At 37.0% G+C, this 22,793-nt stretch overlaps 1 protein-coding gene and 1 pseudogene across 2 annotated transcripts; one reads left to right on the forward strand and one right to left on the reverse strand.

Annotated features, from left to right (window-relative positions):
* Positions 1-7,094: 7,094 nt before the first annotated feature.
* On the reverse strand, positions 7,095-9,432 carry LOC115690871 (uncharacterized). 2 transcript variants are annotated; one of them, XM_056319512.1, is made up of 3 exons: positions 9,084-9,432; positions 7,590-8,614; positions 7,095-7,183 (listed from the first exon to the last, which is right to left on the reverse strand). In XM_056319512.1, exons 1-2 carry the CDS (start codon positions 9,328-9,330, stop codon positions 7,602-7,604), a joined length of 1,260 nt encoding a protein of 419 aa, XP_056175487.1. In that variant the 5' UTR covers positions 9,331-9,432; the 3' UTR covers positions 7,095-7,183; positions 7,590-7,601. The 2 variants fall into 2 exon arrangements, with proteins under 2 accessions (XP_056175487.1, XP_030473212.2); XM_030617352.2 differs by lacking the exon at positions 7,095-7,183 and having other exon boundaries at positions 7,527-8,614.
* A 9,438-nt stretch (positions 9,433-18,870) lies between these two features.
* LOC130140431 (equilibrative nucleotide transporter 3-like) lies at positions 18,871-21,978 on the forward strand (annotated as a pseudogene).
* The last annotated feature ends 815 nt before the right edge of the window (positions 21,979-22,793 follow it).

The raw sequence follows: 22,793 nt of genomic DNA on the forward strand, positions 1-22,793 counted from the left end.
ACTAAAATAAATAAAAGAAAGTACAGCCCATGTGACAGGTAATTATAAATAAATGAGGTTACGTATATGTATGTACTCATAAGTAACTATAACTAAAAGAAAGGATGCCCCAGGTGATAACATATCGTCCTAAAATCATTCAAAGATCGACCTTCTTTTAAAAATTCTGACGAGAAGCTTGAGCAACTTTTGATGGTGTCATTCGAGCTTTGCTTCTGATGAATCTATAAGTGGAAGTGGAGTATATGGACACGATAAACAGATGGAGGTTGCCAACTAACTAGTGCATAAACTTGAATACATTACTCCTGGGCACGAGATTCGGTGCACCCTGAACTGAAAATGAAAGAAGAGTTGACTTGAATACATTAATCATCGAACGAAATAATTTCGTATTAAGGATAGATACATCTTAACACTATACAGAAGTGAGAATGAGTTGAACCCATATTCAGGGCAAGCAGGACGACCTTAGCTTCAACCGTCGCAAAATTCAAGCCGACACTACTTCTCGGAGTTGGCGACTCTGTTCCAGAATCTCTCCGGCTTGAAAATAAATACGTGCGTCATCTCCCCAAATTCGAGGGTCGTGGTGGATCTTTAGAGTCGGAATGTATGTTGTAACACCGGTCGGAAGAATGAGCTTTGCAAGTATCGCCTACCTAATAATTAACTTTTCTGGAGATGCTGACTACCGGACGATACAATCGTGGAGATCCGTTTATTATCATGCTCATATGCACTAAAAGAAAGTGCTAGAGATTCAATTCATCAGTACTTAAAATCGAACAATTCTACTCGTCCGTTCTGAAAAAAAACAGAAGAAAAGATTTGTCCCCACTTTGGTAGATTTCTAAAAGAGTAAAAACCGTTGATAAAATATTAGAAGAAATCTGATTTTTCGATAACTTATTAATAACTTGCCCACTTTGATGAAATTTACCAACTTTTATTTGTTTATTCTTATCGAAACTTTAAGCTTGACAACTCTTTTATGAATTTGTCTTGAATTACCTACTCTCATTTGAGTTACTTACCGACATTCATTTAGTTTTTTGAGTTTATCAATTATTGTTATTCATTTACCAACTTTTATTTATTTTTCTTACAAATGCCTTAAATTTATCAACTCTTATTTGAAATTGTCACATTTTACTTATGTTACTTACCACTTTTTCTCCCATTAGGTTACCCACTAGTTTTAGTTAGGGTTAATACCGCGAAAAACCCAAAATTAGTACACCCGTAACAAATTTACCCCAAAATAATATTTTTACCATAAAAAACCCCCCAAACTAGTACACTTGTGACTGATTTACCCTAAATTAATTTTTTGACCATCAAAAACCTCAAACGGGTACATTTGTAACAAATTTATACTCCGTTAAATTGGATTAATATCATGAAAAATCACAAAATGGTACACTTGTGACAGACGGAGGGTAAAACCCCAAACTTGTATACCTGTCAACTGCCACGTGTCATCCAACTTAAAAATTTGATGATAAAATTTAATAGAAACTAATAGAAGGTAAAATTGTCACAAGTGTACCAGTTTGGGGTTTTTCATGATCAAAAAATTAGTTTGGGGTAAATTTATCACAGGTGTATCAATTTGAGGTTTTCGTGGTATTAACCCCTTTTAGATAACTAATTGCTTAATGATGTTGATTTAATTTCTTCTTTGTAAATTTACCAATCTTTTTGTGGAGTTATTAACTTTTATTTGCCTTTTGTTTCAACCCGTTAAATTTACCAAATTCTTTTAGATAGTACCAAACCTAATACGAGCAATTACCAACTTTTCTCTGACTAAGCTGCTAACTAGTTTTGCATTACCAACTACCAACGTTTATCTGATATTTTCACAAATTGACAACTTCTTTTATCTCTATAAAAAAAATTTATCCCATTTTTTCACAAAACTTTAGTTTTCCTTTCTTGTCAACGCCCTACATTTACCAACCAATTATATCAAATTACCAACCTTTAGGGTGACTCATCAACTTTGCTTTGATTAAATTACCTACTATTTTTTTGCTAACTGTCATTTAAGTAATTAGTTACCAACGTTTATTCATTTTTTCTCTAAATTTTATCAAATTTTCATCTGGTTAACTTACCAACTTTTTTTAAATTTACCAACTTATTTTACAAATTATCAACTTCAATTAAAGTAATTATCAAATTTCTCCAACTAAGTTACCAACTAATATTGCATTACCAACTCTCATTTGAGTTAGTAACCAATGTTATTTTGGTTTTTGTTTAAATTACCAACATCTCTTATCTCTAATACATAAAAAAGCTTCTTTTCGTTTATCGATTTCTATTTACATTTCTTACTCAACTCTTAAATTTACCAACTATTTTATGAAAGTATTAATCTTTATTCGTGTGGCTTACCAATTTTTCTTTGATTAAGTTACCGAGTAGTTTATTTGTTTATAAACTCTCATTTGTTTTGTTTAGTAGCGTCTTTTTGTTTTTTCTTAAATTTACCAACTAATCTATTTTTTTTTTGTTGAAGCCAACTAATCTATGAGTTACTGCTTTTTCTCTCACTTATTAAATTTATCAACTCTTTTAAATATTACTAACCTCAGTTAGAATAAATATCAACTTTTCTTTGATTAAGCTGTCAACTCTTAGTTGTTTTTAGGGATAAGTGTACTGAAAATCCTAAAACCCTGTCACTAAATTGCAATTAAGTCCTAAAACTTTCAAAAAGTACAATCAAGTCCTAAAACTTGTCAAATTAAATTTGTCAAATTGGTGCAATCAAGTTCTTCTATTAACTCTATCCAACTTCGCTAACGGAAAACACTAACGTGATTTTTTTTATTATTCTCTCTCTCCTAAAGCATGAAGGACAAGGCAAAAACGACATCATTTTGGTCCAAATCTATTTTTTAATCTAAATATCATTTAAATTAGATTAAAAAATGAAAAAAATTATAAAGAGTACAAACCGAGTGAGTGCCTGCGGGGTCCTCACCGCTGCCGCCCACCAACGCCGAAAAGGTGATGGTGGAGCGAGGCTCAGCCGGGGTCGCCAAGCCCCGGCGACCGTAGGCAAGGGCTTTTGCTTTTTAAAAAAAATATTTATTTTTAATTAAATTTAAATAATACTTAGATTAAAAAATTATATTTGGACCAAAATGACATTGTTTTGGCCTTGTCCTTCATGTTTTAGCCACGTCAGTATTTAGCTTTAGCCAAATTGAATAGAGATAACGGATGGACTTGATTGCACTAATTTGATAAGTTTTAGGACTTGATTGCACTTTTTGAAAGATTTAGGACTCAACTGCACTTTCATGACAAGTTTTAGAACTGTAAATTTAGCCCAGTGGTAAAAAAGGTAAATAAAAGTAGTTACATGATAAAAGAATTAAGTTCATCTTCAAAGATAAGAGAAGATTGTAATTCAAAAGAAAAAAAATAAATGGACATTATTAATCAACTGAAATAAGAACTGGCAACAAACTCATTGGTAACATAAATGGAGACTGTGATAATCACTCTAATTGAGATTGGTAATTTCATAACATGAATTAGTATTTAGAAAATTGGTACGTAAGGCAAATAAAAGTTGAGAAACAGTAAGAAGTTAATAATTTAAAAAAAAGGAAAAAAGAAAGAAACAAACATTGTGGTACCTCAAATGAGAGTTGATAATCCAAAACTAGTCAATAACTTAATAAAGGTCGGTTAATTTCATTAATTGGTGAATTCAAGTTGATAAAAACGATAATAAAAGTTGATTTTAGATAATGGATTTTTTTTGTCTAAATAAAAGAAGTTGGTAACATAAACCAAACTATGTCGGCAATAAATTCAATTAACAGTTGTTAAAGCGAAACGAGATGGTAATTAATTGGAAAAAAGTTGGTAATCGCTCTAATTAAGATTCGTAATTTCTAAAAGAGTTGATAAGTCTTAAAAATAGTCAGAATGGCAAAGAGAAGTTGGTAACTCAATAGAAAACGTGCTAAATTAATTAAGCATTAAGAAAGGAAAATAAAAGCTGATAATCAGTAAAGTAAAGTTGGTAAATTAAGAAGAACCACATAATGAGTTTCCCCGCGTAGGATTGACCGGACAAACGGGTAAGAAAAGATTAATAAACTCAAGAGGCTCAGTAAATAATGTGTACTTGACTTTCGAACGATAAACCAATGATAAACTGGGCATAAAAGGCGGACATCTAAGTCTTTAATTCTCGTCTCCTTCAGTTAGTTTTATGAAAGTGTTGGTAAATTACAAATAAGTTATAGGAAATGAGGTAATGGATAGTTGTTTTCACCAATATTTTTTTTTTGGCATTCATCAACTCCTTTAAAAATCTACCAGAACAAAAAAAAAATCGGCTAACGGAACGGGAGTATCCTCCATATATTAATAGGCAGAAGTTCAAGAGGGTGTCAATCTCGATGCCATCTATCTTCGTGAATTGGTTACACTCCTAGCCCAGGCACTTCGAGCCCATTTTAGATGAGTTTTTTGTACTCTCAATTATCAAAGACGATTTACGCAAAAGGGAAACTCATTTCCTCATATCCAAAATTTGTGAAAGACGATATGATATAATAAGTGTTGACACCTAAAATTTTACGCCCCAAAGATCTCTTTCGCATTTTGTAGAAAAGTAGGGACTAAATCCGCCGAATTTGACCCTTAAACAAATATACCAAAGTTGCACTGCATTCTTATTCTTCACTTGATTTCTTTGCAATAAGAAATTAAGCATTTAGTTTTTCTTAAACATGGCATGCCTACACCGAGCATCGACTTACGCAAGCTTACAATTTTTAGTGAACCGGCCCGATATGCGACCCGACCTGAATCATCTTGTGCCGAATTGAAACTGAGAAATTTTCTAAGGCTTCCGTACAGATTCTGAATAGGGCCCTATTGTTCACAGGGAACCTTAGTTTATTTCGATTCTGAAGCTCAGGCCTGCGAAACTCTACAAGCCCGGCTCATCTCCTCTCTCTCTCTCTCTCTCTCTCTCTCTCTCTCTCTCTACTAATTGAACTGCTTGTCTTCCCCTCCATCTCTTCTACCGAAATGGCATTCATGGTTGCTTTCCACTTCACACCACTCAAAGCAAGGCAAGGATCGAGAGGGGAGGGACAGGATTCCATGCAAGTGAAAAGGGAAGTCTCGGCCAGGAAGGAAGGAACGAGAGAGAGAGAGAGATGAATACGACTACGGAGAGTGCTTGGTGGTGGTCTCCTGGAGAGATCTCGGGGAGGGGTAAGTCAATGATTGGAACCAAAAATGAGGAATCTCGTCCAGACGATGATTCATTGGACATTGGACAGAGAGAGAACTGATGTTGATGCTCCTCTCGGCTTTTTGGGTTTTCTGGCCATGACAGATGACCTCCATCTGGAGATATATTCGCTCACTCAGCCATTTAAAAGGAGGATTTCAGGAGCATATTCTCGTGCATGAGTGTGTGAGTGAGTGTGGGATTACAGCGGGGAAAGAGAAGAGAAAGCAAAAAGAAAGTATACAGAAAGGGTAAAGATTATGAGAAAGAGAGAAAATCTTGAGGATTGCTTGAGGAACTGGCGGCGCTCGTCGTCAACTTGGTGATCCGCTGTCTCTGCTCCAATGGCTTCCTCTTCCTCAACCGAGTCCAGATACAGTCCTTGACGTCTCGCGAGGTCGTTCCCATCTGCCATCTTCGCATTGAGGTGCGCGACTCCATTCCATTCCTTTATATTGTGAAGTACCTGCTGGTGTGAGCTCAGTAACAGTTTCGCTTGTTGGTGTACATTCATCCCTCAGAAAATTCTGTGAAACTCATCAGAAGCATCATGTAACCCCTTGTCGAGTAAAGACTGATGCTTGATCGGGCGGTTTTTTTATCCGTTTTCATTTGAATAAAATTCTGCTTTGACATCATCATTAGAAGTAAATAGTTCATAATCACACATTCGTTTTGTCTATATCATCTTAGTTCGAACTTGCATTCGTACATTTAGCGATCTTATTTGCAGTGTAGGACCGCCCTAGAGTCGTGGAGGCATGTTTCTAGGACTTTACTGAGCCTGGAAGTGGGTTGAATGCTCACTGTTCAGACCGCCCCTCGGTTCAAATAGTGAGTGTTCAGCCCTCTCTTGGAACGTTCGCGCGTCCCTGGGGCAAATCTCGATGCCCTGATCTGTTTTTGTTGCTAGGAATTCGCCAGTTTTGGCATCGCATAGCATGTAATCGCTCATGTGGGATCCGTTTCCAACTTTTAATATGGAAAATAATACGAGATGTCGAGGATAAATATGTCGTGGACCGTGCTTGAACCAATTGCGTTCGAATTGCCTCAACTTTTGAGTCCATTCATATAAATTCTCTATGGGTTCTCTTTGAATTTTCAATTGCGATCGAATTGCTTCTCACGTTTCATGAAGGATTGGTTTGAGTCTGTTTTTTTCGCAGTTTTAACGCACATCATTTAGAGTTTGTTAGGTGAGTTGAATGACCTTTCTTTCTTTAACTTTTATGCATAGCTCAAGGGATCTTGGATCGAAGTGTTACGACGAGGTCATGTGTTAATTTTGCCCAATACACCGCTCGGTTTACCTTTTTATTTCATTTACTTTGCTATTCTTATTATTTTTATTTTTTAGTGATTCATCCCATTGATTACATGCTTGCTCATGACCACTTCGATTTGCATGTTAAAGAATTATAAAAAGATTGCACAAAATGACATTTTCTCTAAAAAAAATAAAGATATAGATAACGGGGTTAAGTAAAACTAGCATAAGCAAGTTCCTGAACATAAGATTTTTGGTTAGAAGATATAAGGCGGGATTCGATGCTTTAGGTGGTTCCTACTTGGCCTAAAATAGGTCAAACGTAAATGTTACATCATGAGAGGATTATTAGCTCACGCCTAGAAATCCATTAAACCACCTCGAAGTCCATCTTGGGGGGTCAGTGACATTAAGGATTGGAAAATGCTTAATTAGGAAGTCACCCTAAAAGAGGCACCTACTTCGGGAAGAAATTTACCCACGAAACCACACCCTACCGCAAGCCTCCTCCAAACCCGAACCAAATTCTGGATCAGAGAAGGGTTCGGTGGCTACTGTCGGTTTCGATGTCGATGGCAGGGCGGCGACGATAAGGGTGCGATGGCGACGGCGATGGCGGTTGGACAGCTCTTCTGTGGTTGTTGGTGGAAGAAAAAGATAGGAAAAGAAAAAAGGAAAAGTAAGGAAAAAGAAAAAAAGGGGTAGCTTTGTCTGGCTGAAAAAGCTTTTCAGAAATTGTATGGACTTTTGGATAATTTAACGTCACATATGGTAAACCACACAACATATATGTAAATATATATTTATTTTACATAATTTTTTTTTCCATTAATTGAAAACACAGTTGTACAGTATACACAGTATTTCTTTCCACTATGGACAATTTCTCTCATTTTCCTTCTTTTTTCCCCTGTCCAAAGGGTGATTATAGGGCGTTCGATAACTCAACTCATACCATCATAATAGTAGACTACAACCGCATGCGACTCAATAATTAGATAGAAGGAAAAGCCCTTCCAACAAAAAAATGTTTTGTACCCAATAATGGTGTCATGATTGCTGTGAGATCCGACCCGGCTTTGCCTCCACCGCCACTACTTGAATATCCTCTCCGCCCGGAGCCTGAACCACCATCCCGGGCGGGTACGTCGGAACCATGCCTCCATTGCTTACCCCGTAGTATACCTGGTGGCTCACGCCATCGGCAACCACGGACCTCACCACTCCGCTGTACATCTGGCCCGGACTCGGGCCGGGCTGATGGTAGCCGACCGGTATTTGACCCGCTGAAGCGGGGTACTGCTGGTGCTGGACATAGTGTCCTCGGGCCATCATGGGCGGGACTGACATGTTACTGGGAGGCATGGGACTCGGGAGGTAATAGACGGGCATGTGCTGCATCGGAGGCCCGGAATAGTGAGAACTCGTGGGGTAGTAACCCGCCGGATTGCCCGGATACCCGCCCGGCTGCACGACTATGGTTTCTCCCGTTTCCTCGAAACTCTCGCTTTCCTTAGGGTCGGATCTGGGAACCGGATTCTCGGGCTTCGTCTTCACCGGAGGAAGGTCCGGCATGGACGCCGAGGAGGTCGAGCAATACGACGAATTGGCGACGGGGATGGGCGAGCCCGGATCGGAAATCGAGATGGTCTCGAGCAGCAAACTCCGGGCCTTTGATTTGGGCTCGCGGAGCTGATTCTCCTCCGAGATCTCCAGCCCGAACAAGTAGTCCGGGACCTCCGAGACGATCGAGGAGGCCTCGGAGCGGAGGCGCTCGAGGCCCGGGCAGAGAGGCGGGCCGCTGCCGCCGCCGTTGAGGGCGTCCAAGAACCACTGCTCCCGGTTCGACGAGCCGTCGAGGAGCGAGCCGATGCTGCTGGTTCGCGAGTCGTCGCCTTTGTTGAAGAGGAAGAGACGGAGCCGAGCCGTCCGCGGGTTCTGGTTCTGGGCAACCCGGTCGTACTCCTCCATCATGTTCTCGATATCCTCGTCCGTCGTCACCGAAATCAAGGCATCCAGATCTTCATTGGGAAGCTGGTACTTCACTGTAATGTTCGTCGTACCTACACAGCATTTTCCAATGAATACTTCCATCAATAAAAACGAAAGGCACAAACCAAGGAGACAGCGAAGCAGACAAAGCAGACCTGTTATTCCCTCCTAAAAAATAATTCATTTTCCTCATGAAACGCGATATTATCTAATTTCGAACAAGTTAAATAGTCATCAAAAGTCCTGAATTCGTCTATGATACTGGTTCAATCAATCCAAGATCTTTCTCATATCAACCAGATCATTGCAAATTGTATAGATTGACATAAAGAAAGAATCAGTAGGGCACCAAGAGAAATTGGGCAAAAACTTGAATAACATCACCAGAGGACAATTTAACATGAACTTCCCTCATAAATGTCTTGAATTTGAGCATGCCATATAGTCCAGATAACGAGAATCTCGATAAAAAGCATGTAATTTGTTGAGCATATGAACATAAGATCAGAATGGCTATAGAGATAGGGTCTTGGTTAGTGCCTGAGAGCTTGGAGAGCTTGTTGAGGAGAGCGTTGAAGGTGGTGGCACGCTGGACGGCGACGATCCGGGTGTCGCCGCCAACGTAACGGAGCAGATTATCGTGCGGGCGGGGGAGGATCTTGCCGCCGAAGCTGCACATGAGGCGGACGCGCTGGTGGAGATCGTGGGGGTGGTGTTCGGACCGCGGGGAGGAGGCGACCGAGTCGTTGGCGGCGGCCTCGAGGTCCGGCGGGTGGTGGGTGGCCATCTTTCTTCCTGGACAGGGAGTGAGAGTGGTGTAAAAGTTGAAAAAGGTAGGGGTTATATAGAGTCCAAGCGAGTAGAGAGAGATGAAGATAACGTGCTAGTGTGCGACCCCAAAGGGAAGGTTCTAATAAAGATGCTCGGGGAGAGTTGTCGAAAAGGACAGCAACGAATTTAATTTTCTTCTCATGGCAATGGCAAGGGACATTGCACATAGATTGTTTCGTTTTTTGGACTAAAATTATTGCGTCGACCCAATACACGTACTAAATATGAATTCAAATCGTTAAAAACGGCGGGCCTTACATGGATCCCCTCGGATCTAACGATTTATATTCAATTTAACATACTTTTCCGGTTTTTGAATATTTGGTCAGACCGACTCAGGTTTTTTCAGGAAGATAACGTGAAATGTAATTGGGTAGATTTCTTTCGTAAGAAATAGTTGTTGCATCCACCCAAAATGGTATATATTTGGACCATCGAATTCCATGGGGCAATGGCAAATCTTAGACATCAGGATTATATTAAACGTTAGTCTCTCGGACGCGATAGATACAATTTCCACGAATTAAGACGCATCAGTGAACTTTGGGATGATCTAAGAACTTATTGTGTCATCATAGAGATTTACAAAACGGACTACAATGATTCGTCGATATGGTACAACTTGTCTGTTTAATATATGAATCGTTACTTTTGTCGGGTTAAGATGTCCCGCAGAAATTTGATTTGGTGATGAGTTGGACAGCAAAAAGAAGGAAGATGACAGCTCGTTTTTGTTAATGTCGTTGGGCCATAGGACTCGATTTCAACGGCCGACCTTTGTGTTTGTTTTTTGCTGGGGAAAGTGACGAGAGAGCGACTCCATACATCAGACGTGCATGTCTATTTCTAATTTTTCATTTTAAAAAGTATAATAACACAAATAGTCTTTGAATTTTTGCTAAATGTGCAATGTCATCACTGAATTTTTAATTTATTCGATATGGTCTCAGAACTTTAGCCCAATATACAATGTAATCCTTAAACTTTTAATTTTAATGTGGTTACTAAACTTTTGATACATATTTAACTTAGCCCATGAACTATATGAAAATGGTCAATGCTATCCTTTTTAACTTTTTTTTTTTTTTGGTAACCGAGAATCCGCCACCATTCCCCGGGGACGAGCCCGCACAGGTAATCGGAGCGCCTATACCTCGGGGGAGACTAGCCCAGCAACCCACCGCCAGGGCCCCCCACTTAAATTACGGAACCGAGCGGGGATTCGAACCCAGAACCTCTCTGAGGGAAGGAAAGCGCCCACCAACTCGGCCATGCGCAAGTGGGTCTGTCCTTTTTAACTCAGTCCCTGAATTATATGAAAATATCCAATATTGGACATTTTCATATAGTTTAGGGATTAAATTGAACATGTAAAAAGATTCAAGGACCACATTGAATTCAAATTGAAAGTTCAGAGACTACATTACACATTGGGCTTTAATTTAAGGACCATATTGCACATTTGGTTAAAATTCAGGGACTACTTATGTCATTTTCCCTTTTAAGAAAAAAAATACATTATGAAGAAATTTGTTTTCCAATTTTCATCAAATTGACGGAAAGTCAGCACCGTGTTGATTTGTTCCATGTGATACTGATGTTTGCTTATAGGATTTTTTATTTGTAGCATCGTGTTTATTAATTGGATGCTCTTTTGGTCTTGGTATATACATTGATGTGAACTCAGAAGCAGTCAATTCATGGAACATATTCTACACTTTGTTTAAATCTGGTACCTTTAACCAAAGCGCAAGGGTCGATTCTACTGTACTATTGTTAAGAAAAAAGTGATAAGTGCACTGAAAGTTTTAAAACTTATACGAAAGTGCTATTAAGCCATAAAACTTTTAAAAAGTGCAATCAAGTCCTAAAACTTGTCATGAAAGTGCAATCGAGTCCTAAAACTTTCAAAAAATCTAATCAACAGAGATAACTAATTTGACAAGTTGTAGGATTTAATTGCACTTTTTTGAAAGTTTTAGGACTCGATTACACTTTCGTGAGAAGTTTAGGATTTCATTGCACTTTTTGAAAGTTTTAAGACCCAATTGCACTTTTGTGAACAGTTTTAGGACTTCCAATACACTTATCCACACACACACACAAAAATGAACTTTTTTTCATGCAAATAAATTTATGAAAAAGTTTATACGTGTGAAAAATAAAAATATTGGTAAAAAAGCTTCTATCGCCTATCTTTCAGGTAACTTGTTGGTCACTATCGACACTTCAATGAAATTGCTACTTCTTTTATTTAGGTTTTTTTTTTGTCGAAATCTTTTGTTTACCTTAACAGCCCCTTAAATTTACCAAGTCCCAGATGTATTTACCAATATTTATTTGAGTAACTTACCAACTTTTCTCAAATAAATTGTCAACTAGGTTTGGACCTCCATCTCTCATTTGAATTTCTTACCAATATTTATTTTATTTTTCTTAGTACATTAACTATTGCTATCGTTTTTACACTTTTATTTATCTCTCTTTTAAATAAGTCATATTTACCAATTATTATATGAAATTACCAATCTTTATTTGTGTCACTCACAAAAACAATTCCAATCCTCATTTGAGTTGATCACCAACATTTATGTGTTTTTTTCTTACATTTATTAATTATTAATTTTAGTTGCCATTTTTATTTACCTTGCTTGCAAGATTTTCATATCAACCGACTCTTTTTTGAAACTTCCAACCTCAGTGGGAGTTACTAATAACTTTTCTTTGATCAAGTTGCCGATTAGTTCCGCTTTACTAACTCTTGTTTGAGTTAGTTGCCAATGTACATTTTTTATTTTATTTTTAAATTACCAACTTCTCTTATCTCTAATAAAAAGCATACTCTTAGATTATATCAATTTTTATGTATTTTTCTTAGTACCACCTTAAAATTTAATAACTGTTATGTGAAATTACCAACCTTTTGGGTTGGTCTTACCAACTATTCTCCGACCAACTAGTTTTGATTTAACTCTCATTTGAGTTTCTTAACAACATTCATAATTTTTTTGTTAATTTAACAATTATTTCTTTTGGGTTACTACTTGCATTTTCCTTATCAACAACCATTGTCTACGATCAAATTATCAACTAATGTTGCATTAATAATTCTTAGTTGAATTAGTTACAAATGTCTATTTGGGTTTTTCTAAACAACCAATTTCTCTATCTATGACAAAGAGATATTTATGTTATTATTTTTTGACTTTAATTTAAATTAATGTCTAAAACCTTAAATTTACTTACTATCATATGAAATTACCAACCTTTCTTTAGTGATTTACCAAATTTATTCCCAATTTACTAACCAAATAGAAAGTCTGTATTCAAGTACATATCGATAACTAAATTAAGTGAGAGTTGCTAATCCAACACTAGTTTATTAAGTAATCGTGACTATTCACTTAAATTATATTTAGTATTTTCATAAAGATTTGGTAAATTTAAGGCTTAATTAATAAAGGTGAATAAAAATTGGTAAAAGATAAGAAAATTTAGTAAGTATTAGTCAAAAAAGTTTATAAGTAATTGAAATGAAAGTTGATAACCCAAAACTAATTGGTAACATAATTAGAGAAAATTCAGAATGTTGCTCTAATTAAGGTTGATAATTTCTTAAAAAGGATGGAAAATAAAAAATTCAAACAAATATTGGTAAATAACTCAGACTAGAGTTGGTAACCCAATATAGGTGGCAATTTAATGGAAGAAAAGTTGGTGAGTCACGCTAATTTAGGTTGGTAATCTTCGAAAATAGTCAGTAAATGTAAGAGATTGCTAACCAAGGAAAATAAAGATTAATAACTCAATAGAAAATTTTAAATAAAAAAAGTAATTAAACGTGGATAAGTAACTCAAACTTAAGTTGGTGACCCAAAACTTGTTGGTAAATCACTTTAATTTAGATCTATGATTTCATATAAGAGATAGTAATTTCAAAGCGTACAAATAAAAGTTAGTAAACTGTTGCAATAATTGTCAATTTGCAATCTACCAAAAAAAATTGTAATTTCACAAAAATATATATGTCACTAATAAGTTACCAAGAAAAAAGTCACTGGTCATTTTGCTTACTAACAGAGTTTCTTTATACTTACCAATAGTTACTGAAATTTACAAGCACGAAAAAAAATTACTACTTTTGCACATAGAACAGTCAAATCTTACTACTTACCAATAGTGGAAAGATTTGAATTTTTATTGTTGTCTCCATCCAAAACAGATATTTTTTTTCACAAGTGCTATTAGGAGATTGGTACCTACGTAGGTAGTTTAGTAATGAAATATTAGAATTCCCGATTCCAACTATACAACTTGCAATATTCATAACATTGTTTTGGGGACAATTGTATTCTTATAAATGTCGGCAAAATAACACTGAAAAAGTTGATCTGGTAATTGACTTGAGGTCTTGTTAACCAGTACCTTTGTTAAACATTCCGTATAAAAATAGTTTAATTTCCAATGCATTGATTGTGCATAACACGAGGAAAACAGTGCTTTCAAAATGATAAAATTCATTTAGTTACGTGTTTAACAAATACTCCCGAAACACTCGTTAACAAAACCCTTAACATATTCACATGTATATTTCCACAATGACTAGAATCAGTGCATGGGGCTTTTGGCTATTATGTGTATTTAACTATGGAAATTCAGCTTTTCTTCCCAGTAATATGAAATAAATACCCACAAGTTTAAACAAAAAATTTAAGCAGAATGATTGAGAGTTGAAAAATGTAAAGATGAGTGGAAGAGATGGTGTTAATAAAAAAAATAAATCAAGAAGTTTAGAACATGATAACTTGTTGCTTCGATTCTATCTCATATAGCCAAATCATCGCCATGTCATCTACTGTTTTAATATATGAATTGCAAAGGGTATTTTAATCACCTAATTTCTATATTCATGGTCGGCACAAAGTTCTACCAAAACGTCGTCATCTCAACTCCCAAAAGAATATTAAAATATGGGAAATTATTTGGCTTAAAAGAATTCCTAGAACACCAAAATAGTTAGTAAGAAGCAGTAGCTCTACACAATTTCTTATGGCTTTTGTCATGTTGCTTGCTTGGAACGTTTCGATGAAGATGTGGCCAAGCGAATCTCAACGCTTGAAGATCTCACTAACATTGCTCTATTTCTTTAACACCGACAAAAGAGGGAAAATTAAGAAGAAAAATCTTCTCTTAATTTGAAGAGATTGGAGTTAATCATTGATTAGTAGCATATGTCAAAAGCGTTGCATCATATTACAACTCACGAGTATACTAAATAATGCATTTGTAGGCTGATGGATTCGTTAAGAGAAGGAAGGAAGTAAGGAACAAAGATAAGCACTAGCCGGACTCTATATTTTTTTATCATCCTAACTTATTGAAATGTCACCGCACCTAACATGTGATACATTGCATATTTTGGGTAATGAGTCTAGTCACCGATAATCTCTCGGTTTTCCATGGCATGCAACAAATTACTCGGTGAACCTAATACATATATTGAAATGAATCCGAACCATTAGATCTGATGGGATTCATATAGGACCCACATGAAAATCTATCATTTTCAAGTGTCTGAATTTAATCTAGTACATATGCTACATGTAATAATTAATTGAGATTAGATACAATCATAAAATGATTAAATTGAAGGTTTGATTGACTTGGTATATATTTGTGTCTACAACTATAGCTACTATAGACTAACTTGATTGCGGAGGCATGCGAAATTCTTATTAGGCTTTACAAATAGACAAATAACCACATTTCATATCTAGAAGCTGACTTCTCTAAAAGCCTCAGTCTAAGTCTTCGTAGTTCCCACTAATTGGAGTATGATAAAGGGTAAAAGCCACAAAAAATTCTTAAACTATTCTCACTATTACACATTTACTATAAACTTTTTTTTTCTATGACACCAAGTATCCACATTGCATCGTGAACCGCCTTAACTCATGACAACCTCCTACCCAAGATCGACGAGCACCTGTAGTGATCGGCTAGTAGTTTTAAGGATATCGACAAGTTACTCTCTTCTTGCAGGTTTTCCAGTGATACTCTCCGGTTCCAGTGATGTCTCGGTTTCCTTCCACCATGGCGCTGACAATAAGCAGCTCGTACAATACCCCCATAGCACCTGTTTCTTTGACCCACCCAAGGATCAGACCAGACAAGACAGTCCGATACGATCTAGGACCAGGTGGGCCAATTCTCAGTTCCGAAAACTAGGAATTGACCACTCTGGTTTAGTTCTCGGCCCACCCTAGAACTAATCACCCCTAATAAACGGTATATCTCTCCTATAGTCAAGCCATACACCATTATGTATTTCTAAGTGTCCACATTACACTTAGAAGGGTCCCATTACTAAGCCTTGCGTAAGCTTTCATCTACAATTACAATACTTTTGTATTTACCCCTACTTTGGTGAGTCTAATGGTCCAAAACTCGGTTTGCAAATTGAAATCCATGAGTTCGATACCACAATCTATTCTCGATCTCCATAAACCTCAGTGGGATTAAGTACATCATCGATTTTGGACTTCTCACTCTCATCACGAGAGAGAGAGAGAGAGAGAGAGAGAGAGAGAGAGAGAGAGAGAGAGAGAGAGAGAGAGAGAGAGAGAGAGAGAGAGAGAGAGAGAGATGTTGTTGTCACCCTCGTGATGGTGGCAGAGACAAAAGGGCGACGTTGACATGGTGGTGGATGGAAGGCTTGAAAAGTCTTTGGTGAGTTGGATCTGTGATTTAGGTCCTATACTTAGATGTGAACTTTGTGGACCGATTTCGAGGTGGAAACCATATTTAGCAAATCGAAATAAATACATTACTACCTACGATGTCTACCTAAAGATATCAAACACATTCTGTAGCAAAATCCAGTAAAATCTTGTAGTCTTGGCTCTTCAATGAATCAACCCGAGTACTTTTAGCTTTGAAACCAAACTGAAGTCAACAAAAGTCGATCGTCCACAAAACCAACGTTGAGCCCCACTAACTTTAAAGTATCCAATGAAAAAGTCCCCGAAAGAATCTGAATTTAAGTATTAATGTTAGAATACCGTCGAACCAATGAGAGGATGCCAACTGGAAAGGCCAATCCCCAGACATGAGACTTTTCAAGAAAAATTGTTTTGCATTGGGCAACGTGCATCTCTCGTTCTATACAATTATTGGATGTTTCTCGCGTGCACAGGCCTCGAAGGTCACGTTTAGTTGTCGTTGAAACCGCTGATAAACACTGCTTTTCTTGGATTAAAACGACGAAAACAACTGCGCCAATCAAACGGGTAAGTCAAATCAAATTTAACTTTAATTGAAAATTATCCGATCTAAATTGATTTATTTAACTCGTTTTAACTCATTTTCATATAGTGCAATCTAGCGAATCATACCCGATTTAACCCATACCCTACTCATACCCTACCTGACTCGATCCAAAAAGAAGGGTTAAATTTAAGTAAATTGTAAACCTATTTAACACAAGTATTATTTTGGATTTTAACATCTTAAATCCATTTATAACTTATTTACTGAATATAACTAACATATATAATAATAATCTTATCAAATATAGGTTAAAAGGGGATCTATAACACATTTTGATAAGTCTATATACAACTGAACATCAGCTCCAATCTGACAAGAAGAAATGTAAGCATCAGCTCCGTTCAAAAGTGTCTACAGTGTCAAACCAAATATTCAAAATTGGAAGACAATGGAATCACAAAAGAACCTTCATGTATCTTATGTGTTGAAAGAAGTTACATCATTATTTCTTCAAGTGTATATGATATTTATATATCAATTACCAAAGTTAAATCACTTTCTAAAACAAGTTGCAATTCCAGTGGCTTGACCTCGTCTTTGTGGAAAAAAAAAACAAGAAGATCTTTACTATCAACCCAATTTTTTTTTATCAGATAGAAGATATTTCATCACATTTATTAAGTAACAACAAAATTCGTATGTTATTATTTGAATTTTGTTAATAGAAAGGATCTTATGAAAAGTTCATCTAAAGTGATGGAATAATGATATTACTCCTTTTGACACATAAAATACTTTGAAGGTAGGTTTTATCTCGTTACTTATGACAAAAATGGGGACCCCTTCTCCATTTGATCACATTCTCCACCGTCTCGTCTTTCGTAGCTTGAAGATTCCATACTCTAAGCCCGTAAATATTTTAATGAGATGAAAAGTGAATTGCGTGATGATACATGCATTGGCTATTACTTCTATTAATTTTGTCCTCACAAATTCGTCCTTTGTTTTCAAAGTGTCAAATTTACAAGCCGTGATAAATAACCTAACAGTGATAAATTGAAAATGCTCAATCAATCTCACTTTAAAAGCTTAGAATGATTGAAAATATCAATTGTGCCTGCCTTCTACGCTTCAAAATCTTAATACATCATGTATAGTAGACATCCACCGACAGAAGAATTTTAACCAATCATAGCAACCACAAAAAACCAAACTAATATGAACTGTTACACGATTAATGCCTCACATAAACTATTTATGTTATACATCTAATTTTTAGTCCTTTTTTTTTTTTGCCACATGCGATTATCTATCAATTTCAGTCCTGACCCTAGTCAAAACGGCTTGCGTTTGGACTAGAAGATGTGAGAACAATAGCTCAATAACTCGGTCTTCTTTTCATACCTTTTTACGGGAATTGAGATGGATAGACACGAACCCACACTAGTTGTAAATGGTCATTAATTGATCCTTGAACAGTGACGTAAATGGCAATAAATCTAAAAGTACGAAGATCGGGAATAATCATTGCTGGAGATGTAAATGATACTGTAAAAGTAGAATATACTGAAGATAAAATTGAGCATGTGTTCTTGGATGGATTGGCAGTCCTTTATACATATTTCAATGCATGTGCTTGTACTTACAATCGATAGTTACATACATGGTTATTAAGAAACAAAGCGTAAGCTACATGGCTCCTACAATTCAGCAATTCTTACCTATAAGCGGTTACATCCAAGATTATCGATTCCACCATTTGAGGTGACATCACCTCTATTTCCTTAATGGTGACATCTTGCACTTATCTCCAATCAACTGAGTTAGTCTTTCATCCATCGACTCCACTCGAGTACTTAACCATTCGCATTGACTAGCCTGTCAAAATTGGATTTTCTGGTCGACTAACTATTCCCAACACTCAGCAATTTCCTGCCCGTCACCCTCCTGTCGGGCTTCTAATGATGCAGTTTTAATTTCACTTCAAAAAGGCAAAGAATCTTGATTTCGTTCCAACTGAGGTAATGGAGAAGGCCGTCGACAACCACACTAGTTTGCATCACCAAAATAAAGGTCTGTCTTTGTTTTCTGTTCGGTGTAACCACGTCACTCCCTCTGTACTGTGCAATGTCTCTTAAGTATATAGCTTTTGATTGACCAGACTCAAAAGTAACTTTTTTTTAGGGCTGAATTTGTTTTGTTCGGCAAGTTTTGCAGGGAAGAAACAATGACCAATGCTGGTGAAACTGGGGTTCCAGTTAGACTTGAGGTCTGTGTCTCAAGTCGCTTGTTTTTGTCCTGTTTTATAGTTTTATTAGGTAAACCAATACACGGGTATTATCTTGATCAATGTTGTCCTTTTGTTTGATGACATTTTAGAATCAATTTCCCAATTTCTTCAGGGAAGTTCAAGGCCACGGTGTTCTATTTGGTCCTTGGATTTGGGGGTCTCTTGTGGCTTGGTACAGTATGCCGACAGTTGGAGACTACTACTATAATGTGTTCCGGGCAATCAATTCCGGGTTATTCCCAATTTCCCACATGTTTTTAGAGTAGATTCCCTGATTCCTTTGTTTTGTGTCCTATGTTTTGTAAAATATCTGTTCTCTTTAGCTGTCTCATATTGATATGGAAGAGTCTTGACTCTGAGTTCTGAGAATTGCAGCTCAGTTATTGTTTACACATCAGTGTCTGACTAGAAAACAGGTGTGCCCAATGACTTCTGCTAATCAAGTTGATTTTTGGTACAATGATTTCATTATTGTCATCTTGGGTATGGTTTATTCCCCTCATCACTGGCCTCATAGCAATAGGAGTTCGTTGCAATATGTTTGACTTAACCATCACTATGCTGTGTGACATATGGATGAGTTCTTAACTCAATCATCTCAGAAGTGCTATTTTGGGACTCGCAAACTTTTTACTTGTCTTTCAATATCTTTTCTTCTCTTATTTCGGTTTGTAATCAGCCTAGAGCAATTTAAAATCACAGGTTGATTGAGCTCTTCTAATTATGTGTTTTGTATTGGTTGAAGCATTACCATTTTTCAAGAGAGCTTACCATTGTTCATCAACCATCCGCAATTGGGACGCTGGCTTTCTTAGGCTACCACAAATCCATAGCTGATACAAGAAAGACGAATATAATTGGATCCACTTTTTTCACTTGGAGTACACTCTTTCTCATAGTTGTAAGTTGTCCGAAGGCATAAATATTTCTATTCATGATGCTCCTACTAGTTCAATTATCTAGTTTAAGTTATGTTCCCTAAATTCTAGTATCTTGCATTAATTCCATTGCTGGAATTCATACATCATAGGTGCATACAGCCACGTCAGGGAAAGGAGGAGTTGGGCCTTACTTTGGTGTATTTGTGCTTGATGCCTATATTGGAGTGGCCGATGCTCACGTTTAGGGTGGTATGGTCAGCAAACTGTCTTTCATGTGTCCAGAATTTATTCAATTTATTCAGGTTGGCGGTCTCCTACAGTTCCTATTGCATTTTTTTGCAGTTTATTTCCTTAAAGGCCTTTTGTGAGATGGACGGACTCTTACGGTTCCTATTGCATTCTTTTTGCAGCGTATATCCTTAAAGATACACCATTGTAGTCATATCTTGACATTTTATGAGATTTTATAGGACCAATGCCAACTGTTCTAAGAGATACCATGTAAGATTTATGGAATCATTGCCAAATGTTCTAAAAACTTAAGCTGTTAGATAAAAGTTTGGTTTAATATTTATATATTTTATCACTTTTTAAGTCAAATTATGCTGGAATGTCATTTATGTAGTCCTTTTTGGCTGGTTTAGCTGAATCAGGAGCTCTAACATCTGCTTTGAGGCTGATCGCAAAAGTAGCCTTTTGACAAGGCTCATGGTGGTCTTCGCAAGGAAGCTAGTATGTAATTCTTTGTCGTCATCAGAAAATCTTTATCAATTTCTAGATTCATCCTGTAATGTAGGGATCTTGTTGTTTGTGGAATTTTGACACTCGAGCAAGTCTAGTTTGACTTGATAGTCATCTACGATCTCGTACTGATAGCGTGCAGTCCTTAAGGACTTGGGTTTTATGTTATACTATGGTCTCATCTTATATTTTAAGTTATTATTAGAAAGGAGGTAAAACTCACCTTTCTATGTTGTGCCTTGTCTATACACATAGGAAACTCGTGGTGCAAAAACCAGCTTTGTCAAGTGAAAGAAATAGGCAGAACCCTTACTCATTAATCTTCGATTTGTTTTTCAGTGTTGTTTTTGGCAATCTTCACGTTCTTTGAGTTTATCTGCATCATTTTGTATGCGACTTGATTTGCTAAGGTAGCCTCGGAATGGTCTAAAATTGTCTCGGCTGATCTTGCTACTGTTGGAATCCAAAGACAGGTGCATTGAAGTAGTGGACCTTTCTCTGCTGTAGTTGTAAAATTTGTTTTCCTTTTGATGTATTTGCAACCTTGCAAAATTTTGAAATTTCAACAAGATGGAAACTCTAAAGATGATCGATTGAGCAACAAACAATTGTTGTTTCAGAACACAGATTATGCCATGGATCTATACCTTATACATGTTTTAACACTAACACTTTCTCTATGAGAACACCGGAACACACAAGTTTGGATCATGGTGAGTGCTGATGACAGAAGTTAGATTTCTCTACTTCAAGTAAATGTTACACTTATGAATTATATTCCTATATTTTTAAGATTTTGTATTTGTAGGATAATTTCATATGCTTTTGCTGATTGTATGCATATAGACACTTTGAATGTGGACTTCTGCAAAGGTTTGTGTACTCAATTACGATCTTGCTTGACTGATTCTGTTTTAGGTTCCCGATGGTTCTAATTGCCATGTACAATGTATGGGATTTCATATCTTTATATATTCCCCTTATCAGCCGGCTCAAGTTAGAGTCCCGAAAGGGCTCATGTTAGCGATTTTTGCCTGTTTCTTGCTTGTCCAGGCATTCTACTTCATAGCAAAGTATGGCGATCAAGGGCAGATGATAATTCTCACTTCATTATTGGGCTTGACCAATGGTTATCTCACTGTCTGTGTTATGACGGTAACACCTAAAGGCTATAAGTTTGACCTGAACTTCAACTCTTTTGTCGAAGTTGTATTCATTTTAGCGTAGTTTCTTTGTGCAATTCAAATGGGATGAGCTGTTTTTTCAGGGACCGGAGCAAAATGCCTTGGACAACTTGCTCGTGTTGTTTCTCTTGGATGGGACATTTTCAGGAGTCGCTCTAGGCTGGTTGTGGATAATAGGCAATGGCAAGTTTTGGAGATCGTCTCTGTCACCAGAGAAGGAAATTATCTGTTTCTTTTGATTCGCACATATTGAAAAGGAGACATTCAGTTCTTGGGCTAACTAGAGGTACACTTCGCTTTCTCTTTAGATGAATGCTACAATTAGATTAGAAAGTAATCATACATTTTTATTTGTCAATTGCAAGTAAATGTTTCGGTGCTCGTCCTTTCACACTTGGACCGAAGGGTAAAAACCCTATGTGGTAACCGCTGGGCCAGGGGAAGGGGAAGGGGAAAGGGAAGGGGAAAAAAGAACAAAGAGAAATGAGTATTGCAGCAAGACGACAAAGCAGATTTAATCGGCTTCACCACATTTTAGTGCTCATCTTTGAAAAGCCTCACTTAGGGTATGTTTCAAATCTTATAGCTGCTTCGAGCTTTAGCACAAATCGCCGAGAACAACCCCTTCCTTCAAATCCGCACAGCTGTGAACAGAGATGTGATATGTATGACAGTCATTTCAGACTTCCTAGTTCTCCTAAACTATGTAGCACCGACACGTGATATAACACGCGACATGCTATTTTTCAAAAAATAGATAATTCCGACACGTTAGGACCATTATATATTAAATTTATATTATTAACATTGACGAGGGCGCTCGCCAGGAGGGAGAGGAGGAGGAGCCGTATGCTAGAGGGGTTCTTGGTCCACAAAACGGAGGAGGGTGGTGGTGCGTTCAGGGTCTGAGGGTGGGGATTTGGGGGTTTGGAGCCTGGAGGATGCGAAGGAAGAAGATGAAAAATGATGAGGAAATAGACGCAATCGGTGTTCCTCATCAAGGCCTCCTCCTCAACAGATATCATTGGTTCAAGAGAAGAAGAGAAATCACGAA

Source organism: Syzygium oleosum, unplaced genomic scaffold (genome assembly GCF_021117445.2).
Source record: "Syzygium oleosum isolate NSW1041296 unplaced genomic scaffold, Sole_v2.1 Sole_v2.18, whole genome shotgun sequence".
NCBI lineage: Eukaryota > Viridiplantae > Streptophyta > Magnoliopsida > Myrtales > Myrtaceae > Syzygium > Syzygium oleosum.

Bases quoted from the DNA above. Each gene is read 5' to 3' on its own strand.
- LOC115690871 (XM_056319512.1), bottom strand. From the start codon at position 9,330: ATGGCCACCCACCACCCGCCGGACCTCGAGGCCGCCGCCAACGACTCG. The intron at 8,615-9,083 runs GCACTAACCAAG...AATGCTGTGTAG, and splicing joins CAAGCTCTCCAAGCTCTCAG to GTACGACGAACATTACAGTG.